This window comes from Rhipicephalus microplus, chromosome 8, assembly GCF_043290135.1.
Source record: "Rhipicephalus microplus isolate Deutch F79 chromosome 8, USDA_Rmic, whole genome shotgun sequence".
Taxonomy (NCBI): Eukaryota; Metazoa; Arthropoda; class Arachnida; order Ixodida; family Ixodidae; genus Rhipicephalus; species Rhipicephalus microplus.
In genome coordinates this window covers 78,743,872-78,765,212 of record NC_134707.1, presented here as the reverse complement: position 1 = coordinate 78,765,212, position 21,341 = coordinate 78,743,872, and the positions used below count along the sequence as shown (strand labels likewise).

The 21,341-nt window shown below is 46.3% G+C and overlaps 1 protein-coding gene across 8 annotated transcripts in view; it reads left to right on the top strand.

Moving 5' to 3' along the window:
• The window catches only part of LOC119163853 (uncharacterized), a 129,017-nt gene that overhangs the window by 81,073 nt on the left and 26,603 nt on the right, over positions 1 to 21,341 (top strand). For 7 of the 8 annotated variants that reach the window (XM_037415921.2, XM_037415920.2, XM_075872188.1 and 4 more), the window contains 2 exons: positions 7,826 to 7,879; positions 18,729 to 18,785. In XM_037415921.2, the coding sequence (XP_037271818.2) occupies positions 7,826 to 7,879; positions 18,729 to 18,785 (111 nt within the window). Of the gene's footprint in view, positions 1 to 2,625; positions 2,641 to 7,825; positions 7,880 to 18,728; positions 18,786 to 21,341 lie in introns of those variants that run through there. The other variant, XR_012885702.1, reaches the window with a different exon arrangement.

The window sequence follows — 21,341 nt, the reverse complement described above, 5'->3', positions numbered from 1 at the left end:
AGGGGCTCAAACAGCGAATAATGGTGAGCGGCGATAGTTTTCTGTTGTTGCCCTCGACAGAGATAGATGCAGGCGGTCGCAGTACACATCTTTTTTCTTCCTCTCTGGATCTCACGAAATGGAACTGCTGGAAGGTACGCAGGAAAGATGTTTTGGAGGACGAAATAACGACCCACAGTTATCGAAATATATATACAGACTATTATGTGGAAAGTTTCTATAACTAATATATTTATTTCCTTCCCCAGCTAATTTTCAATTCCTTGCCAAGCACTTACAGCTTATATCACGGCACTCTCTCCACGCAATAAACATGAAAGAGAATGTAGTAATTGTTACTGGCACAAGCGATGAAAACAAAAAGAGTATTTAGTCACTGTGAGATAAACTACGCCAATAAGGATGATTCACGAAGAAATGCTTTGTGTATAGGATTCCACTTTCATGCGTTCGCACTCAGGTTGTTCTTTCTGGAAGAATGTAATGGTCCGAATGAGAGAGCACTTCATTTTTTTACGTGCTACGCGAACTTCCTATTTTCTGCGCGATGTGACTTATGTGAATCTGTGCATCTTTTACACGAGAGTAGCATACTGTATAAACGGAAGGATATGTAGCACTACGCATTATTGAAGGCAACAATGGTCAGAACACGAGGGGATGAGGTGCGTTTGTTTACCTATAAATTTTCGCTTGCACCCACTGCGGACGATTGGTCAAGAAATGGGTTCTTATATAAATTTTTAGCGGAGTTAGGGATAGGCAAGTTTAGGTAATATAAGTAAACCAAATAGTACGAGAAATCGTGCTGCTTCATGGAAGTCTATCTTGACGATTCATAACTATTTTGCATTACATTCGAAGAAATACATGTTCCTTGGTCGCTAGGAAATGTAGGCAGGGACTGCTTAATCTTTACTTTGGATATGAGTTCCTCCTATGCATGCATACCGTATAGGCACGAGCCGTCTTGGAAAGTTTTGTATAGGAGTTTTTGGTGCTCCAATAAATCTTCGGTTGACATTCAGTGTGCCGTCCGTGTACAGTTCTCACAAAAAATATCCTCTCTTTCCGCCATGTATGATCATGAACGCGCCTGTGAATGTACATCTTTCTGCCTATAATTTACCAGAGTGCTTGGTTCCGCCATATGCAAAACGCTTCTGGGCGTAGCGTTTTCGTCCCATGGAACTTTGTTAAAATAGTGTGGCTTGAAAACGCTTTGAAATACTTTATGTGTATTAAAGGAGAGAGAGGCCGGGAGGTTGATGTAAAAGCAAGTAGGTTGATCAGGCAAGAAATCGCTTGACTACCCTGCACGCTGAGTGCGCAAGGTGGAATGATGCATTAAATATGGAGAAAAAAAGAAGTCCGCCAAATTAATCAACCACTACAGCGAACACGCAGATTAGGAACACGCGCTTGTAGTTCATTTGTTCGCCCACAACTACAATATCTATCGGTTATCTGGTCCCATCACTGAGTCTATCTCACCAACTTACTGGAATCTGTGCAAAACCACGCTTCACGTTTCATCGCGCGTAACTACAATCGCGGTTTCAATGTATATATAATCAAGGCTTCGTTATCCTTACCATCCTTGGCACAGCGCAGGAAGATAAGCACTCTGCGCTTATTTCATAAAGCCATTTACAACACGCCCGTCAACACCATGCCACCATTAAAGCCACATCGCACATATCGAAGGCTTCATATTGAGCATAGTTTTGCTCATCTTTTCAGCCGCACTCAAGCCTTTATGCATCCCCGCTAGCGCGTCATTGCTCAAAGGAATGACTTTCTTGGTGATGTTGTCTGCATTCGTTATCACGTGACGTTTAGGAATAAAATACTAACTATTTACGAAAACGCTTCCTGAACATATATTTTTATTGGTGTTATTTAATGTACGTTTACATTTCAACCCGTTCCATTTGGCATAACTCAAATAATTTTCATATTCATGGTGCATGTTATTTCCCACATTTATCAATTCTATACTTGGCTTTTCAATATTACTTTTCTTTGCTCTCTGTTTCTTGATGAAAAGTTATTATGTAGTCCCCCTCACATAATACTCCTACTGGGAGCTTGTGAAGTTTTAGTGTTTAAAAAATATATAAAAATTATTGAATTGTGGTGAAGCATGGTCGACATCGTGAAACACAATAAGTTCTTTGCGGGCAAGTGCTTGTATGAAACGACGCGCGATGGATTTCGGATCTTTATTTATGATAGTGGTAACACACCATGGTAATGAAATTTGCTTTCTTCATCGGGCGAAAAAGCAGGAACAGAAGCCGGTCCGGGCAGAGGGATAAACTGTGTCACTTAACAAGGAAGTACGAGCTTACCTCGCATGCGAGCACATGTGGTATGGACAGACGTGAATGCTCTGCCTCGTTTCTTTCTAGGTGAGATGACAGAGCAGCACGAAAATAACGTCGTACCTTATTCGTTCAATCTACCGCTCAATGGAGTTACGTGAGAACAGCCCCAAAAGAGTACCCTGCCAATCGTTTTTCGGGTAAAATTCCGAATAGTTGTTGTGGAATGAATCACTGCGCCTTTGCGGTAAACTACGATTCCTATTTAGTTATGAAAAAATTTTCCTCCACTTTTCAGATTGAAGACCACTGAGTAACTTTTGTATATTTTTCCTTCGGGCCCAGTACTTGGTGCAGGTTATTGTAAAAAAATATCAGGAACAGTAAGAAATGTCTTATTAAATAAAGCTTTTGGGAAATCAAATAATCTGCTTCAAGGTAATATTTGTTTGGGAAGCGAATGATTACGATGCACAAGTTTACAAAAGGAAAGGGAAAATTGACTGTCAGAAATACCTTATTAGGATTTAACAATATAAATTGAAAGAACAGACGGTTTTCTAGTGAGTAGCTAAAGGAGTAGCGCGGTCGGTGAAGCACAGGGTGGAACAGATCTGAACCGTGCGTTCCTTGCTAAGGGGATTCTGAGATCCATTTAACCAGCACGGCGAAACACGACTGGATTCAAGGAATGCACTAGGGCCTACGAACGCCGACGTGAAAGCTCCGGCGTGTGAGTTGCAAAGAGTAGTGTCGCGTGCAGCAACTTTTCAAGCGGAGCTTGTGCTAGGTAAAAAGCGTTGTTCACATTGGTTTGAGCCCAGGAACTTGTTAGAAAAAACAAAGACAAGACAGACCTGGACGTGTGAGTCTGTTCAAATCCCTCTCTTTTGCACTCCCAACAAATCATAGGAAGGCGTCTACAGACCCGCACCCTATCTTTCCCTCTGAGCTGCTATCCCACGACTGTGGCATTTCTCCAAAATGTTCCTTCTGCGGCGAACCTTACGCCACGCTTTCCCATGTCCCATTCGGCTTCCCTGCTGATCCTCCCCTGCAGGTACAGCCTGCCAACTCAAGCTGAGAGGACTGGGATGTCCTGCTCTGGTCTGAGTAACCGGTGTGGCACCTTGCTGCGGTGACTCGGGCTGATGATCAGTTTATCAATCAGTTTGATTGATACATCAGTTTGATTGATATGATGGCGGTGGGAGGCCTCGCCGTGTAGACGTGGTGTGGGACCGGGCGGTGGCCCAGGGACCCTGAGGGGGTCCAAACACACTTGCCAATAAAGTTGTTCTGTCTGTTTATCAAGTTGTGCCACTCATGCGAGTATACTAGGTATGAACCAGCTACTTTTGGTCAATACTGTTTTGTTGTTGACGTTGCAGGTGGGACCGCTAATGAAAACCAAAACCAACAACTTCATGACAAAGCGGCCCTCAGAGCAGCACTGGTCGCACGCTACCTTAATATCAAGTTTCTACATTTTGTTGTTGACTGCATATGTATGTACGTCAGCGATTCTTGCCAACGAAAACTGAAGTGTTGCGCGATTGAGCACGTGGCGGACGTTCCAGTTGAATGAATGAAGAGAAATGAAGAAAGTATTGTGCATTGCGATTGAAAGAAGGAAAGAAAGAAAATCAGTACGTTGGGATCACACACGCCAAGCCTGATTATGCGATCTTTCGAAGGGCACAGTGGTTTTGCGGCACTTCACACACTCGTTTGTTGAAAAAATCTCTAAAGTGTAGCGAAAGGACATTCAATATTGCTTTATCAGAAACTTCAGTGAGATTACATGGTTGGTTTGAAACACTGCGTTATGTAAGGTTGACAAGTTCTTTTTTTTTGACATGCGCAAGAGGCATAAACGCCATTGCATTCTCCAAAAAAAAAAGTACATATATGGACTACAGCCTGTGTTTTCTAGTATTCTTCTACCGGAACTACTGAGCTTTGTAATTTGCTCACGTTGGCAGGCTTATGCAAAAAAAAAAAAAGAAACACCACGCCATGAAGTATTTAATAAAAGATGTCATATTTTATACATCTATACTGTACTGATAAGCTTAGAATATGCCAAAAAAGATTGGGACAGAATAATTTTTTCATAATAGACTAAAACTTTTACACATATTTAATGTCTAGTTGGCGCTGGTTTCAGTACACACGTTTCTACAGTGGCATAGCTTTAGATGAGCGTGCGCTGATTTCGGCGTGGCGAATCCCGGCTGCGGCGGCTGAATTTCCCATGGAGGCGAAAAGGATCTAGGCCCACGTGCTCAGGTTTGGGCGCACGCTTGAAAACCCCAAGTGGTCGAAATTTTCGGAGCCCTTCACTACGGCGTCTCTCAGTCAATGCTCTTCAATTGGCCAATAGATGGTCTTCAGGTTTATATATATGGTGATTTTGGATGTTAAAACCCACATATCACTCCATTGACGTTACAATAAACTTGACGGGTGCTTTGCTTGTCATAAATTGCATGCACATAGATAAAGCTTGGAGCATATGTCGGCGAAAAATTCGGAGCACACTTGAACTCAGTCATGATGTATATAATTCGTGCTTATGGCTCAGTTAGACTTTTAAACAGCAAAATTTTCTTCAAATGTACTGACTCCAACCCAGGCTCACTAAAGCTTTTCTCAAGTGGAGCTACTCGGACTGAAACTCACCAAAATGTCACTCACTCGGACTGACTCATACTCACACTCAATACTCTGTCGGAGTCAGGGTGAGGCTAAGTAAGCCGAGCCGTGCGCCTGTAAGCCTAGAATCAGCATCTTTGACCATTGTGTCAATGCTGTTTCATTTGCCAAAAGCCGGTCTTCAAGTTCATTGACTGAATGTACTTCACATCGTGCAGTCGAAACACAACGCCATCTATTTGCGACGTGCAAGACGGTGCGTGTCCTTTCTAATTTTTTCCAGGTGACAATAATTGACCGATACAAGCAGGGGTTCCACCTTTCTTCATCATTAACACCACGTGAGATGCCATCGAACCTTAGATGGCTTAGTGATGTCACCGCAAAGCATTCGTCGACGTGTTTCCTTTCCGCGACATCTTTACGCGTTAAAACTCGGTGCCGGCTTTGACGGATTCATCGGGCACTCTCTCATGTTACGATGCGATGGTTCATGACTGGGGTCTGTCGAATGCTAGACGACGACACAAAGCGGTCGTTAAATTGCAAACGTAGGTCTTTGAGGTGGTCTTGCTAACACTTCGGAAAGAACGGGTTGACGTCGTCATCTAGCTGGGGACCTCAGTTCGTCGAAGCAGGGTCGGAAGCTTCGAAGAACGCGAAAACACGAAATTATACGTGTAGGCGAGCGTCGTATCAACGTTGAGTTGCCACTGTCAGTTTATTTCAAAAGTGTGTATCAATTTTCTTTTTGGCTTCACACTGCGGATGGCTGGCCAACATTTTCTTGAGTTTCGGAGCAGTGGCACCTTAGTTCGGGCCAGTATGTAAGCATGGGCAACTTGATAATATACCGGTTGGTGTCGTATGGTGTACTTGCGCAGGTAAACTAAAAAAAAGAGAGAGGAGAGCAGAAAATAGCAAATACAATACAAAGCAGTCGCCCTCACCAAGGCACTGTTCTTGCTCTCCGATGCTTCCTTGATCCCCACCTCTCTAAGCGGAATACTGACCATCGCATTTTCTGAGGGAGAGAGCTACGCACATATCGACAAATTTAGGCCTCCGTTTTTACTTGCTAACGAAATAACCATGCATATTCATGGTGTACCTGCGCAAGTACTCAATAATACTTGAGCTGCCGTGTCTGTGCTCAGTGGTCGACTGTGCCGCAAGTTAAAGACGCTTAAGCTTCCGTTTTCAGACGTTTCTTTCCTCACGGCGACTGTGCCGCACATCCAACCGTCGTGGTGTGCACAGCTCGTCAAGTCATCCAGTATATTTCGTATGTAGTCAAATTAGTTGTGCTTTCCCCATGTTCACACGACATCATCTTGAGCTGGGACTTCCTTTCACTCATCGTGTCATCGCTCACAGTGTACGTGCTAAGTTAGAGTTGTCGACGATGTGTGAAGTGTGCTGACGTCTGAGAGACCTTCTTTCCAGTCATTACCTTCACAGTCATCGTCGCTGCGGACACTCAAATCCCTACTCTATTCCACTCTTCTTCGATGGCGTACCCTCTGTCACCGCCATCTATTCCGTCCGTCGCCTTCGACTCTCGAAAAAGCTTCCGTGTCCCATTCGCAGTTGTCACCATATAAAACTCACGCGCCTCTCTATATACAATGAACCCGCTTCTTTCCCCAGCCATCTTACTCCAATGAAAATGACGGAGGTATGTGACTAGTGCAAAGATGATAATCATGAGATGCGTGTCATGTAATAACATGCTACATGCCACGCTCACGATACACTCACGGTCGCTTCGCTAGCTTCAAAGATATTGAATTTCGAATTACGGGGCATGAATGAATGCCGAAGGTATGTGATGGTGCAAACAAGATAATCAAAAGATAAGTGTCCTGTAACAACATGACTTACATGCTACGCTCATGATACGCTCACGGCCATTTCGCTAGCTCCACATATAACAAATTCGGTATTACGTGACGTGAACGAACGCCAAAAGTACATGACACGTTCGAACATGATAATCATAACATGCGTGTGACGTAAGAACTTTGCAACATACCACGCTCCTAATGCCCTCGCGGCTGTTTCGCTAACTTCACATATTCCAAACTTCGTATCTCGTGACGTCACTAAACGACAAAGGTATATCTCACGTTCAAGCATGGTAATCATAACATGCATGTAATGTAACACATGACTACATGCTACGCTCATAGTGCAGTGTCGGCCATTTAGCTAGCTCCATTTATACCAAATTTGGTATCACATGACGTGAATAGGCGGCGAAGGTAAATGACACGTGTAAACATGATAATCGTGACTTGCTTGTCATGTAAAACTTGACAACATCCTACGCTCAAAGCGTGCTTGTGACCGTTTCGCTAGTTCCACATATACCAAATTTGGTATTACGTGTTGTGAATGGACAACAAACACGAATGTCAGGCGCAAACATAATAATCATTACATGGAAGTGATGTACGACATAACGTACGTCCACCTTATAACGTTGTGCTGATTTAAAGTGACATATCAACCTTCCTAGTTTGTGTTCGTATAGCATCGATTTCCACTGTACGTAGGATCTGACAATGTTTTTTGTCTACTTCGTGCCCTCCAACTCTTTTATTTGCGTGCTATAAATGTCAATAGTGTTTAGCACGTGAGCTGAATATTTTTTAAAACATTACACATTAAATACTTGGTGCACGAAAATGGTCTCTTGCTTTTAGTGGACTGGATAAAGTTATACATGTTGAATTGCCGTTGTAATCTTTGAGTACCTTGCCTGTAATTTCATAAGAATTATGACATGCGTTGCTTTCATTGCTAACATATTTATTTGTTATGCATCTATTATGCAGCATTCCAGGCCCAGGACCTCGGTGAGGACGACCTTGAAAGGGATCTCTTACATGGTCAGTGTGAGTGAACTTTAGGGCAAAGTCATACTGCCAACAACTTCAAGGCTTAACAATCCACGAATTCTCACCTTAAAAACTAAAACGCTTTGTCACATAAACGAAAACATTAAGGCAATCACGTGCAATAATTCCTGATTGACTGTTTTAAAACACGTTTATTTTTCTTTGCACTAGGGCGTTGCAGTGCACAGTAAAAGGGCACCATAGCAGGTTAACTGTTGAATATGTTGCATTGGAGAGACAGAATCAATCGAGTAGTCATACTGCCATCAGTAACATTAGCATAGGACTAGCAACAGCTTAAGTTTTAGCAGTAGTAGCGCCGCATACCACATGTAAAGGGTGAGTGAAATGTTGATGGGTGGTTTTTCACTGTCACAGCTAGCGGTTTTATATGGTCAACGCTGTTTTGGGTTATGAATGTGCTGCCATGGTCTTGAAGATGCCATTAAGTGGTAAGCTGAGGAGTGCTGTCTACCCATGTCGAGGTATATCAAGCCAGTTTTTAGCGGGGAAACATTTAACTGTCGAGCGATGTCCGCAATATTTCTCGATGACGATAAAGCTGACGTTGATCAAAAACAAGCGTCTTCCAGATCAACTATTCTCTTTGTGCCATACCGACAAGGCACATGCAAGGTACACTCTAAGCCAAAAGGGAGCAATAAGGATATATGGTTTGCTCTTTTAAGGGAGCAATTTCATTGTCACTCCCATTACTCCCCTAAAAGGAGTAACGGCAGAGGGAGGAGCCGTTGCTCTCCAGTCCCACCAGTGCTCCCCTAAGACCAACGGCTAGTCTTCACCGTTACTCCCGCATGTTTGCAGTTACTGCCCGAGGACCAACTGCACAGGCTTCCTGTTACTCTTAGTGGAAATAATTATTTCTCTCAAGAACGCTTGTGAGATGGTTAGCACATGGCGAGAGTTCCGCAGAGCGCTGCTTGGGTGCTTGTAACCTAAAAAGTGGATGAAATGGAAAGGAAAAGAAGTGCTTTATGTTTTTTTCTTTTTTCTTTGAAGCGACGTGTGAACACACGCAGAAGTAGACTTCGCCACACCACAGCCAACACTAAACGAGCGGTATAATAAATCAAATGTTCTGTGCGTCTTCCATGAAAAAGCAATCTTGAATTCCCAGTATAGGGCAGTCTGTGATATAATTGCAGGGAGAAGGGCAACTTCTGCAATTGTGAAGGACTCGAGTTGTGCAGGACTGTTGTTTCCATCAAGCTAGCACAGCGGCATGTCACCGCAGGCATATGTGAAGCATCTAATTGCTGCAAGAAGAAATAGAAGTATGAGGTTTAACATGCCAGCATCAGTTGATAAGAATGAGAACCACACCGCAGCAGCGTTTCCATTCTAGGAAGTCCACTGCAAAACGAAAAGTAAAAAAAAAGTTAGGTTCGGCCCAATTTAGTTGACAAGCCATATAAATGCTGGTGTGGTGGACGCTCTTTACATGATGTCTGTTGCCAAGATAGCTGATTTTGCAGAAAATGTGCAGCACTTCAAGAAGGAATATAGTCGTAGCAGTTAAAGCTGTGTAGCAGCGTAGCAGTTAACTAGTTTCCTATACATAGCTGTGTGACATTTTCATGAGCCTATTCACCAGTGGGCATTCTAAGTGGCAAATAACAAAAACCGTCCGTTCAGGTTAAAATATTTATTTAGCTCGTCACATAGTTACTCTCGATTTTACTGTTCTGTCATACGCTGCTGCGTCATGAAATGTGCGATACCTGTAGGTGCAAGCCAAGCATGCAAAGGAGTCTTGAAAGCAACCTTTTCCAAAGGCTACTTGATGATATTCAGTAAAATTTTTAGTAGCTGACGTAAACGTTTGGACAAAGCTTTAGACAAAATAAACACAAACAGTGCTACCTTCAGACAATGCTTTAAAAATAGGAAACTTGGGTGCACTTATTCACTTGGTTGACGAGTCACAGCCACGAGGTCTGTGAACGAAACAATATATCTTAAGGCATGCAGAGATATTCCAATTCGTTTTCTGACAGTGTCACAGATAGCTTGCCAATACACGTATATTCGAGCGGAACCGTGTGTCAAGCTTTTAATATTTGGAAGTCTTGTTTGTTCGCAGCCGAACAGGTTACTGCTCTGTCGGGCCAATTGGAATAAGTTTACTATGGTTTCCAAAAAAAAATGAATTATTTGAAGTAAGCGCATGGATAGAATGTCTGCCTATTTATTTTGTACTCTCTTCTACATGTACCACAAAGACATTTGTTGAAGATGTGCTGTCATTCCAGCCCACATAGCATACTTGGTCAACGTGATGGAAATACAAAGATTAGGAACACTGCCACCTATAGCGCATGTCAACACTCGCGCCCAAGTTTCGCAAGTCATGCACTCCGCGACTGCACCCACGTCTTCGTACAACATTACGCAATCATACCACCACTGCAACCTCCTTACGGCGGCCCCTTTAAGGTTGTCAAGCGTTGCCCGAAGAACTTCGTTCTGCTGCTTAATGGACGTGAAGGTAGTGTCTCCATTGAACGCATAAGGCCGGCTTTCTTGGACACTGACGCCGTCCTCGTAGACTACAAGCCATCCACGCAAACAAGACGAACGCGCTTCGCAACAGCAGAACCTACAACCTGCTCCGAGGGGTCGCTCCTTCGCAGACTGGCTACCTCGCTAAAGGAGCGGTGGGGGGGGGGGTGCCCTATGGCAAGTCGTCAGCGTCTCAGAGAAGACGAAGAAATTGTGCCGCTGCTGCTGCACGTGTTCGATCAAGGCGAGAGAAGAAGACGCCAGCAAGAACGACAGCGTCTGTGGACGTCCATTCAAGAGCAGGGATAAATAACAAACGTGGAAAACCAAACGCCGCACGTCTCCCTATAGTAACAGAATAACACTTCAGTATCTTAGAACAGCAAGCGTGTTTTTAGGAAACTTGAGAACACCCTTGAAGAGCTTAAAACTAGTCCCACTCTGTAAAACTAGTATTTTTCAGAGTGGGACAGGTCAGCGTGCAGTGGGATAAAATCCAGGAAACATATGCAGAAAACAAAGTAAAGGTGAGTTATAAAACGCTGTTACGAAGGCCTGCGCACGGACAGCTTTGTGAATTTAGGCCCAAGTGTTATGATTCGTGCTATGACTTCATCTTCTCCATGTATGGTACTACTGTATTTTTCATGTACATTTCCATTTTCTCTACTCGCATACTAAACGTGTCCACTTTCTCGTTCATTCGCATCATGTTCTCGTTCATTAGCCTCATATTCTCGCTGTCGACATGCTTGGCGTCCTCATTGCGCGGACATTCGCGGTCGTGTTACAGCTGGCTTCCTACGAGCCAGATATTCTACACGTTGTTCTCCCTGTCTCGCAATGTCGAGAGGTAGGGAAGTTTCAATATCGGTTGGTAGTTCGGGAGTGTGCGTTGCCGTACTGCTGTTTGCTTCATGTGCTTCAGATAACTCGGGGATTAGCTTGGCATAAGCGGCTTTCAGCTCTCCTAACTTCTGTTTTAACACAGCTATCAATTCTTTATCAGTGTTGCAAAACTCACGTTTTTCCTTCGGCGTAGTTGTCCTGGTGCTTCTGACCACCCACATTCGGTCGCCTCCATTGTTCTGTCCCGCGAATCAAGCCGGTGATCCTGAGCGACTCCTGCTAGTGGTTGATGTCCTCGCAGACGTGCGGCACCGAGATCAGGAGGGGGAGTGGCTGAGTGTCAACGTCTTCTATATAGATCGGCCTCGTTCTGTCGGTCAATCATCTTCGTCCAGCAGTGCCTGACCTTGATGCTCCAGTCGGGCTTGTTGTCGTTGTGCACGCAACTCATATGGGATGAAATATTGCTTGGAGTACACCTTGTCCACCGCCTTGTGAAAGCCTCCGTACAGCTTGCATTGGGAACCATACACTGGAGATAAGGTTGGGTTAGCAATTCCGCGCCTCGCAGCCTCTGAATTCGGTGCAGCCTAGATAAGTGCAAACGCCCCCACGGTAGCCGAGGTTCCCGCATACGTATAATATTGCCACGTTCCATTTCCCAAGTTTTTGTTATCGTCCCAAAACACCACACGATTCTCAGCGCAAACCGCACCTGCAGTTTTCGAGAAGGTTCCAGACTGTAGTAGATCATTTCGATAAGATCACGCCCACTGTGCGAACAGTACAGATTGTTCTGGAACCTATGCCACCACCAGCGATAACACTAGAACATTCGACAGCAAGAGTATAAATGCCGACGCGCTTCGCCGCTTGTCAGTTGTTGATCGAAGGCCGACGCTCAATTCGCCGCTATCAGTCCGAGACTGCTATCTGTGCGAGACTGCTGCTGTAATTGGACTTTCCGTTTACCGGGCACAGGTTCGCCCAAATAAACAGTTAAATCCCAACACGAAGTCTCCTGTCTTCGGCCAAGTCACGACCCCGTGACATCTGGTGGAAGTGCTGCTTCTTTCATGTACCGGACGCCCCCGTCAAGTCGTGAACCCAGCCCACGTCGCGGAGAAGACACCGACGCCAACCGGGAGCAGCGAACAAGCCGCCGACATCAAGGGCTACCACCGGAGTACGGGCTTCTACAAGACAAGGCGCGGAAGACCAAGGCCATGACCGCGACTGCAGCGACAATGACAACCGCCGCATCCCAGCCCACGATGGTCATGCAACAACCCAGGGAACCACCAATTTTCCATGGGTCATCGTTCGAAGACCCGGAGTCCTGGCTAGAAACATACGACCGTGTGGCTGCCCTCAACCACTGGGACCATGACGAAAAGCTGCGTCGTGTGTTCTTCTATTTGAAAGACACCGCAAGGACCTGGCTCGAAAATCGGGAGTCCACGCTCCAAAAGTGGGATGTTTTCTGCGGCGCATTCCTGCAAACGTTCGCGAGCGCCGCTCGCAAAGAGAGGGCCGCTGCTTTATTAGAGACCCGCGTTCAGCTACCAAATGAAAATGTCACCATTTTCTCAGAAGAAATGACTCGACTATTCCGTCGCGCTGACCCAGACATGCCTGGGGAGAAAAAAGTTCGTTTCCTCATGCGAGGGGTCAAACAGGAGCTCTTCGCGGGACTGATGAGAAACCCACCGAAAACCGTCCAAGAATTTGTAGCCGAAGCGACCACTATCGAAAAGACCCTGGACATGCGCACCAGACAGTATAATCGTCGCCTGACTGCAGACTGCGCTGCTGCTCAAGCCAGTAACTCCGGAGACCTGCGTGAAACGATCCGAGCGATAGTGCGGGAAGAGCTGCGCAAGCTGTTACCTTCGGCGGAGCCTCAAGTGGATTCAATCGCCGACATTGTGCGAGAAGAAGTTCGGCAATCGCTTCGAATTCCCCAAACACCGCTGCCCGAGTCAGAAACTATGAGCTACGCCGCTGCAGTGCGCCACAACGCTCCTCCCCGTCCACGCCGAAACGCCGCCCCGTCGCACTTTCGTCGCCAGACACCACCGCCGCCACCACCCCCACCGACGACCTACCGTTCGCCAGCGAGCCACGCAGTGCGCCGAGGAAAACCGACGTTTGGCGCACCCCAGACCACCGCCCACTGTGCTACCACTGCGGCGAGGCAGGGCACACTTACCGCCGTTGCCAGTAGCGACAGATGGGACTGCGTGGCTTCGCCGTCGATTCACCACGTCCGCAGCCAGGGGAATGGCCACGTGACATCGCCGATTACCTGACAGGAACTCAATGGACACCACGAAGTCCTTCCCGTTCGCCGTCGCCCAGCCGCCGCATGTCACCGCACCCCCGGCAGTACTCCGGCCCAACGCGGGGCCGGTCTCCTAGCCCGTATCCGGGAAACTAAGGGCAGCAACCGGTGGAGGTGCGGTTGCTGTGCGACGAACTACCGAAGATCCTCCGACGACGACGACGCCGCGACGGAGCTTTCCGAACACAACGCCAACCAGGCAAAGCCCTGACAGCGAAAGCTCACTTGCCGAAGGTGGCCTGACGAGTCCACTTGTTTGCATTAGAGGGAGAAGGATACCAAAGTGGGTTCATATCTCACGAAGTTCGGGACGCAAAGTCTCAAATACAACGCTGATTGATCTTGAGTTGTTGATTCTTTTCGCCTCAAGTGCCAAGGGCTGTGGTGGTTCGCAATGTTTCTTTCACTAGTTCGAGGATCGTCAGCAGGGTCGATGTGTCGAATCACCCATTTGCAGGTGTCGCATGGAGCAGCTTCGTGAGTGCTTACTTCATAATATTTTCTGGCTATCTGAATAGCCGCTACGCCCACCTACTTATCTGCAGTTTCTGTAAACGGCGTGGTCACCTAATAATATCCTGCAAAATGTTAGGACAAATAATGCCCTGCCTGGTCTGGACCAGGCAGGGCAACTGGACCAATATTTGCTGCTGTTACGAGGGTTCGCTGACTAAGATAGGTCGGACCTTTTGTATGTTTACGCCACACTTTGGGCGAAACACTATCATGATGTTGTCTTTCGGTAGGGAAATGGCATGCATGAGGCTCTGAGCACATGATTATTACAGGTAAATATGCATGTAGACAAACGATTCCATAACCTGATGGCTTGAGTTTCCAGGTGTGGTCGCTCACTCACGCAATCACTTATTTCAGGACTCGGGCGCCTCGTACCTCTATACTGATTAAACTTGTGCTTCCACCGAAAGTTTGCTTTGAAGTGAAAGTGGTTGATGAGAACACCAATAGGACTTCGCTCGCCAGCGCAGCCGCGTTTAGGAAAGGCACGCGCTGCTCACGCACGAACATGTAAGAACAATGGCAGTTCGCTCTCGTCCAGGTGTATGCCTGGGCATTCGTTTTGTGCGTCTTTCTTTCTGTTTGAGCAGCGTTCTTCGAGTGTAGAGCTTTGGCAGTTGTTTGTTCACACTTGTTCTTGAAGGTGTACCTGTGCTTGCCCTTATTGATACTGGTGCCGCCATTTTCGTCATCGCTGAAAACGTTTGCCATTCGATTCGAAAAGTGAGAACGCCTTAGTTGGGTTCGTGTCTTCATACTGTCACTGCACAGCTTGTGCAGCCTGTGGCCGCGTGTACCGCCAGACTTGTAATTCAAGGGGTGCCCTACACAGTGCAGTTCGTATTACTCCCTCACTTTTCTGACGACATCATTTCAGGCTGGGATTCTCTCTAATATCACCAAGGCTTCATTGATTGAGTCCGTGCCGAAGTCGTCTTCTGTCCCCTTGGTGATGCTGTACCTGCAGACGATCGCCATTCTTACGCGAAGTTGGTTATTAGTGACGACACCCAGATCCCTCCACGCGCTGTTGTCTTCGCACGTGTGTCGTGTTCCACCATCGTCGACACTACCGCATTCTTCACGCCTTCCACTGCTTCCGTTGATCGCCGCCTCTCACCGCTCCCAACCGCTCTCGTTACTCTTCAAGGTGGTGCAATCGACGTGCTTGTGGGGAATCCGTTCCCATTCCCAATTACGCTGCTTCGGGTTGAATGTATCGGCTCAATAAAAACATTCGAAACCATCGCTACACTTGACGTTCCTGATAAATCATCGGAAGTCGGCGCCCTCTCCTGTAGTTCCGGCAATGGCCTTTCCACTGCCGACATTCTCAACCTTGTAATCGACGAAGACCTAAACCCACAATAGAGGTGTGAGCTTTAGAACCTCCTTGACAAGTTTCGGCCATCTTTTGACAGTCACAGCGCTACTTTAGGTCGAACATCTACTGTATGAAACCAGATCAACACAGGTAATCACCCACAACTACGGCAGCGACCACACCATGTTTCGCCGACTGAACGCCGTGTCATCGATGAACAAGTATGTGACATGCTAAAGCGAGGCGTCGTTCAACTATCGAACAGTCTTTGGGCGTCGCCGGTTGTTTAAGTTAAAAGAAGGATGGCAAGATACGCTTTTGCGTAGATTATCGTCGCCTAAACAAAGTAACACGAAAGTATGTTTATCCTTTGCCTCGAATTGATGACGCCCTGGACTCTTTACAAGGCGCAATGTTCTTTTCCTCCCTTGGCCTATGCTCTGGGGTATTTGCAAGTACCAATGAATCCAGATGATACGCCAAAAACTGCCTTTCTTACACCAGACGGTTTATAAGAATTTAACGTGATGCCATTCGGCCTATGCAATGCGCCGGCAACATTTGAGCGCATGATGGACACTCTCTTACGAGGCCTCAAATGGAACACGTGTTTGTGCTACTTAGATGATGTGGTGGTATTCTCACCCGATTTTCCCACGCACCTTCATCGCTTGGGACAGGTTCTACGCTGCCTTTCTGCAGTTGGCCTCCAACCAAACTTGAAAAAGTGTCACTTTGGAGCACGCAAGCTGACCATTCTCGGACACGTCGTGTGGAAGGATGGCGTTCTTCCTGACCCCGCTGAGCTACGTGCTGTTAGCGAGTTACCGATGCCCGCGTCTCTCAAGGAGCTGCGTGGTTTCGTTCGGCTTTGCTCATACATCCGCCGCTTCGTCCGGAATTTCGCCTCGATCATGGCACCTCTGACAGACCTCTTTCAGGAAGACCGCAATCTATCTGCGTGGTCTCCAGCCTGTGACAGCGCCTTGGCGAAGCTCCGTGAACTGCTTACAACACCACCCACAGTGCAACATTTCGATTCAAGCGCTCCCACAGAAATCCACATGGACGCCAGTGGTGTCGGTCTTGGCGCTGTACTCACACAACAAAAGCCTGGTTACCAAGAATATGTTGTTGCATACACGAGCGGCACTCTTACAAGAACAGAAGCAAATTATTTGGTAACTGAAAAAGAATGCCAAGCGATCATCCGGGCCATTACAAAATTTCGACCTTATCTGTACGGCCACCTTTACGATGTTGTAACGACCACCACGTGCTCTGCTGATTATCCTCCCTCAAGGATCTCTCCGGACGCTTGGCACGATGGGCATTACGGCTCCAAGAGTACGGCATCCGTGTCATTTATCTCTCAGGCCAGAAGCATGCCGATGCTTCTTCACGTTCGCCTGTTTCTACTGATACTGCGAGTGTCTCCATCCAATACACCTTATTTCTACTATCAGGACCCATCGACATGGCTGCGGAGTAGCGCAAAGATTCGTGGATTGCGTCTCTGATGGATTTCCTATCTGAAACAATCGCCCGCCCGCCATCTCGAGCGCTACACCGACAAGCCTCTCACTTCGCCATCCGTGATGGAACACTTTATCGCCGCAACTACCACCCTGACAGCAGCAAATGGCTATACCCAGGCATCTCCGTGCCGGAATATGTGCTGCTTTCCATGCCGATCTGCAGTGTGCACACGCAGGTTTGCTTAAAACCTACGCCAGCCTACGTTTCTGGTTTTATTGGCGTGGCATGTACACATTCGTTCAAAAGTACATTCGATCTTGCACAGAGTGCCAACGCCGCAAGCACGATCCTAGCCGTCCTACTGCACCAATGCAGCCGTTACCATGCCCTATGCGACCATTCGACCGGGTCGGAGTAGAACTTTATGATCCTCCGGCATATAAAGCAGCTGGGAATCACTGGATTATTGTAGCGATCGACCATCTCACGAGATATGCAGAAACGGCTGCTCTACCAGCCACGACGGCACTTGACGTTGCGTCTTTCCTGCTGCAACGTTTTGTTCTGCGTTATGGCGCTCAACCTGAACATTTGAGCGACCGAGGCCGCGTCTTTCTCGCGGATGTTATTCAAGAACTTCTTGCTGAATTCCATGTGATTTATCGCTATACTACCACATATCGCCCAGAAACAAACTGCTTGACCGAACATTTCAACCGCACTCTTGGCAACGTGCTTTTTATGTATGTCGCCTGCAACCACACCAACTGGGGTCTTATTCTTTCCTACGTGATGTAGGGAAGAATAATCTCCACCATCTCTAATCGACACCATTCTCCTCTACCGACCCGACTCATCCAGAGATACACTAGTTTCCGAAGCCATTCGATATGCGGAAGAATGTCGGCAATTAGATCGCACCCTCACAACACAAGAACAAGGGCTACAGCAATGTCGTCACGACGATAAACGGTCCCACTACAAGTTTTCGCGCAACTCTCTTGTTTGGCTGCGGGTGCCTCCCAGTGCTGCTTCTGGTGCCTCTACAAAGTTCGTCAGCAGGTACCATGGGCCTTATCGCGTTCTAGAGCAAACTTCCGCTGTCAACTACCTCATCAAACCCCTCACGCCCACTAGGAACCTGGGTCGCCAATGACTCTTTTATTTAAATTAGTCATTTGATTGATTTTTGCGCACCTCAAGCAGAGGTGCGCGAAGCAAGTTTTGAGCATCTCGCCGTTCTTCGCGCGACAGTGCAGTTTATTGCTGTAGCATTCATTCCTTCGCCTTTGTGTTGAAACAAAGCGTGTTAAGAAAAAAAAAATGTTGAATGATTTCGAGTACTTCGTAATTCACTATGAAAGAGCACTGAGCCGTCCCGCTGAACAACGCACAATAAACGCTCAACTATCTCTGTGAGGATGCGTTTCCCTTGCCTGTAAATACATTTCTAAAGAAAAGAATCAGCCACGTTTTTGTTGTTGTTCCTTTCGAGTTTGTACACTTAGTCTAAACACCTCCATAAGATCCATTGATTTTGTCCGCCACGTGGTCATCTCTTGCAAAAATAGATACGTCTCTTAATTGAAAGAGCTTGTTGTTGGGCTAGTTGGTACAACATTTAAAAAAAAATAAGTCCAGTGTGAACACACGACACAATCATTCACACGCAAACACACACACCCTGGGTGTGTGTGGTGTTTGAGTGATTTCGTCGTGTGTTCGCGCTTGGTTTATTTTTTTGAAGTCTTTCACTTAAATTAGTCACTTGATTGATTTTTGTTTTACTTGTGGTGACGCAGGATATTCGGCTCACTATGATCAATTTGACGCACCTGAAGTGGAGGGTCGCGAACAATGTAAGTAAATCAAAACTCATATGTCTATAACTAGGATGCTTTGAACTCGTCAACTAGGCTATGTAGTTCTTTCGTGCTCGTCGTTAAACGGATTAATTAGTACCCTTACCTAATTTTTCTCGTAGCACCGAAACAGGAACATTATCAATTCTATTGTCTGTAGTAGTACACATCCTGCTTACTCTACGTTAAGGCTCCATGCCGAGTTCATACAGGTTGCCCAGCTAACTGTGGCCACAGTTAAAAAGTACGCTTATGCACTCTGTGCCTACGCGAATAAATGCTTAATGCTGTATATTGCAGGAGTAAGCATTTTTCGCACTTAATGTTATAGCCTAATAAAGCAAGAACATAATGCAAGTTTGGAGCGATGAAGTCAGACAAAAAAAAACTAATGAGATAGTTCCTTACGAGTTAGACTAATTGGTTTAGCCTAAGATGCGTCACTAATTATGTGACCCGTCTGTGCAAAAAATATTAGTGTTCTGCTGCTTATCACACATTTGGAAAAAAAATATCCCTCAAAAATAAATTTTGCCGACTTTTCGCATGTATCACCAACATGAGCAAGTCTATAAAATGACGCAACCAATGTTTCCTTTCATTCAATTTAATATTAGTGTGAACAATGCGAAGTTTATTGATTATCCAGGCAAATACAAATAGATCTCTGAAGAATGCTCCCAAATTAAACATCACAATATTTTACTCATGCTCCCAAATTCTTAAGTACAAACAATGTTCTGTTGCTCGCTAGGTTGCGAATCAGTCACCTTCTTCACATAGATGCGCCGCTGATTTCAATTCATCAATAATACTGCAATATACTTCTGGTGACGTACACCATAAAAATTTTTTCCAACACGTAATCACACAAAGTATACTTTTTTGTAAGAAAAGAAATTTAAAAGCATTTTGCAGATCCCACGACATGTGGGAATCGTTTTCACGAAAATCCCTCAGCGAGTAGCGATATGATTCATTTTTTTTCGGCTTTCAGCCAAGCGTTACAAGGCGGATCAACGAGTCTTTTTAAGCGTAGTAGTCGTTTTGTAACCATTGCGGGCTTATCAACAGGCACATTGACAACACTGACATCTAAATGGTTTTTTTCTTGTTTAACTAAAGTTTGCACGCACTTTAGAGCATATATGCCAGTGCTCAGAGGATTTAAACGTGAATACTGTACTGTTATGAGAGAGGCACCACCGGTTTCTTGGTATAGCGCGTTGCGAGGGACAACCCCGCAAGAAGCATCCAGGCAGTGGAGAAACAAAAATCAGCCAGAAGAGAACAAAATGTTTATATTTACAACGTATGTACAGAACGTGGAGGAGCAAGCCGCCGACGCCAGATGCGCCGAGGCGTTTGAGGAGGAGGATGCACCACCGTCATGGAGACTTGTCCAGCGTCTCTGTAAGACGTGCCTAGTGGCTCCGACGGACGCATCAAGCATTTCTTAGAGGGAAGGGTGGGGACAAACAACTTTATTGATGGCATAGCAAGGTCGGTAAACTTAATTTGCTGGTAGTTCGACGGATTGTTGCCAAAAGCTTGCCACGACCGTTTCGGTCCAGTGAACTACTTCTGCCTGAAGACGGTAGTCAGCTGACGACAGGAGCGACTCCCACTCCCCGAGGAAGGAAGCTGGCAGTATTGTTCTTGGTGCGGGGTTACCCTGGCATTCTCGAAGAATGTGATTTTGGTTAGCTTTCACGCAGCTGCAATGTCGGCAGTTTGGTGTAATCTCCTCTGGATAAATTTTAGACAAACGATGAGGGCTGGGCGAAGAATCTGTTTGGATTCGCCTCCAGATCGTGGCCTGTTCTCTTGACACATCTGCCTGCGGGGCCACGCATGTTTCCGGTTCTCTCGGTAATACGCTGTAATTTCGTTATACGTGGTGATTCTTTCCTGCGGGAAGTGCAGGGTGGAGGGGTCCACGTCCCGGTTGATCAAACCTCAGGCTACTTGGTGGGCCGCCTAATTCTCTGGATTCTTTGCGTGAGCGGGCACACATATAAGTTGTATTTTATTGTCTCGTTTCTTATTATTGATGATGTTGGCCGCGATCGGCCCAACACAGCCCATCGTAAAATTCATGAGTGCTCTTTTCGAATCACTCAGCATAGAATCGGTAGCCGGAATTGAGGTGGCCAGCGCGATGACGGCTTCTTCTGCCTCTAATGCTGAGACGGTTTTTACGGTGGCTACAGTAATAAGTTCCCTATTCCCGGTCACCGCGCATATGGTGTAACGGTCTCTCGCTTGTCGATAGACGTAAACATACAGAACGTTTGGGCGATCCTGAAATTGTTTTGCGAGGTTTTCTGCTCTTGCCTTTCGTCTCTCGTCATGCATTCCTGCCAGCATATTTTTGGGCAGGAGTTTAATTACAACGTCTGCACGAGTTGCCGCTGGCAGGAAAACCTTGTTGTTGAGCGTGCAACTAGTGCGTTGTTCGAGACGGTTGAGTATGTAAAGCCTGCGTTGGTCCGTGAGAGCCTTTCTTATTGGGCCGTTAAATGTCCTTCTATTAGTTCCTCCACTGTGTTG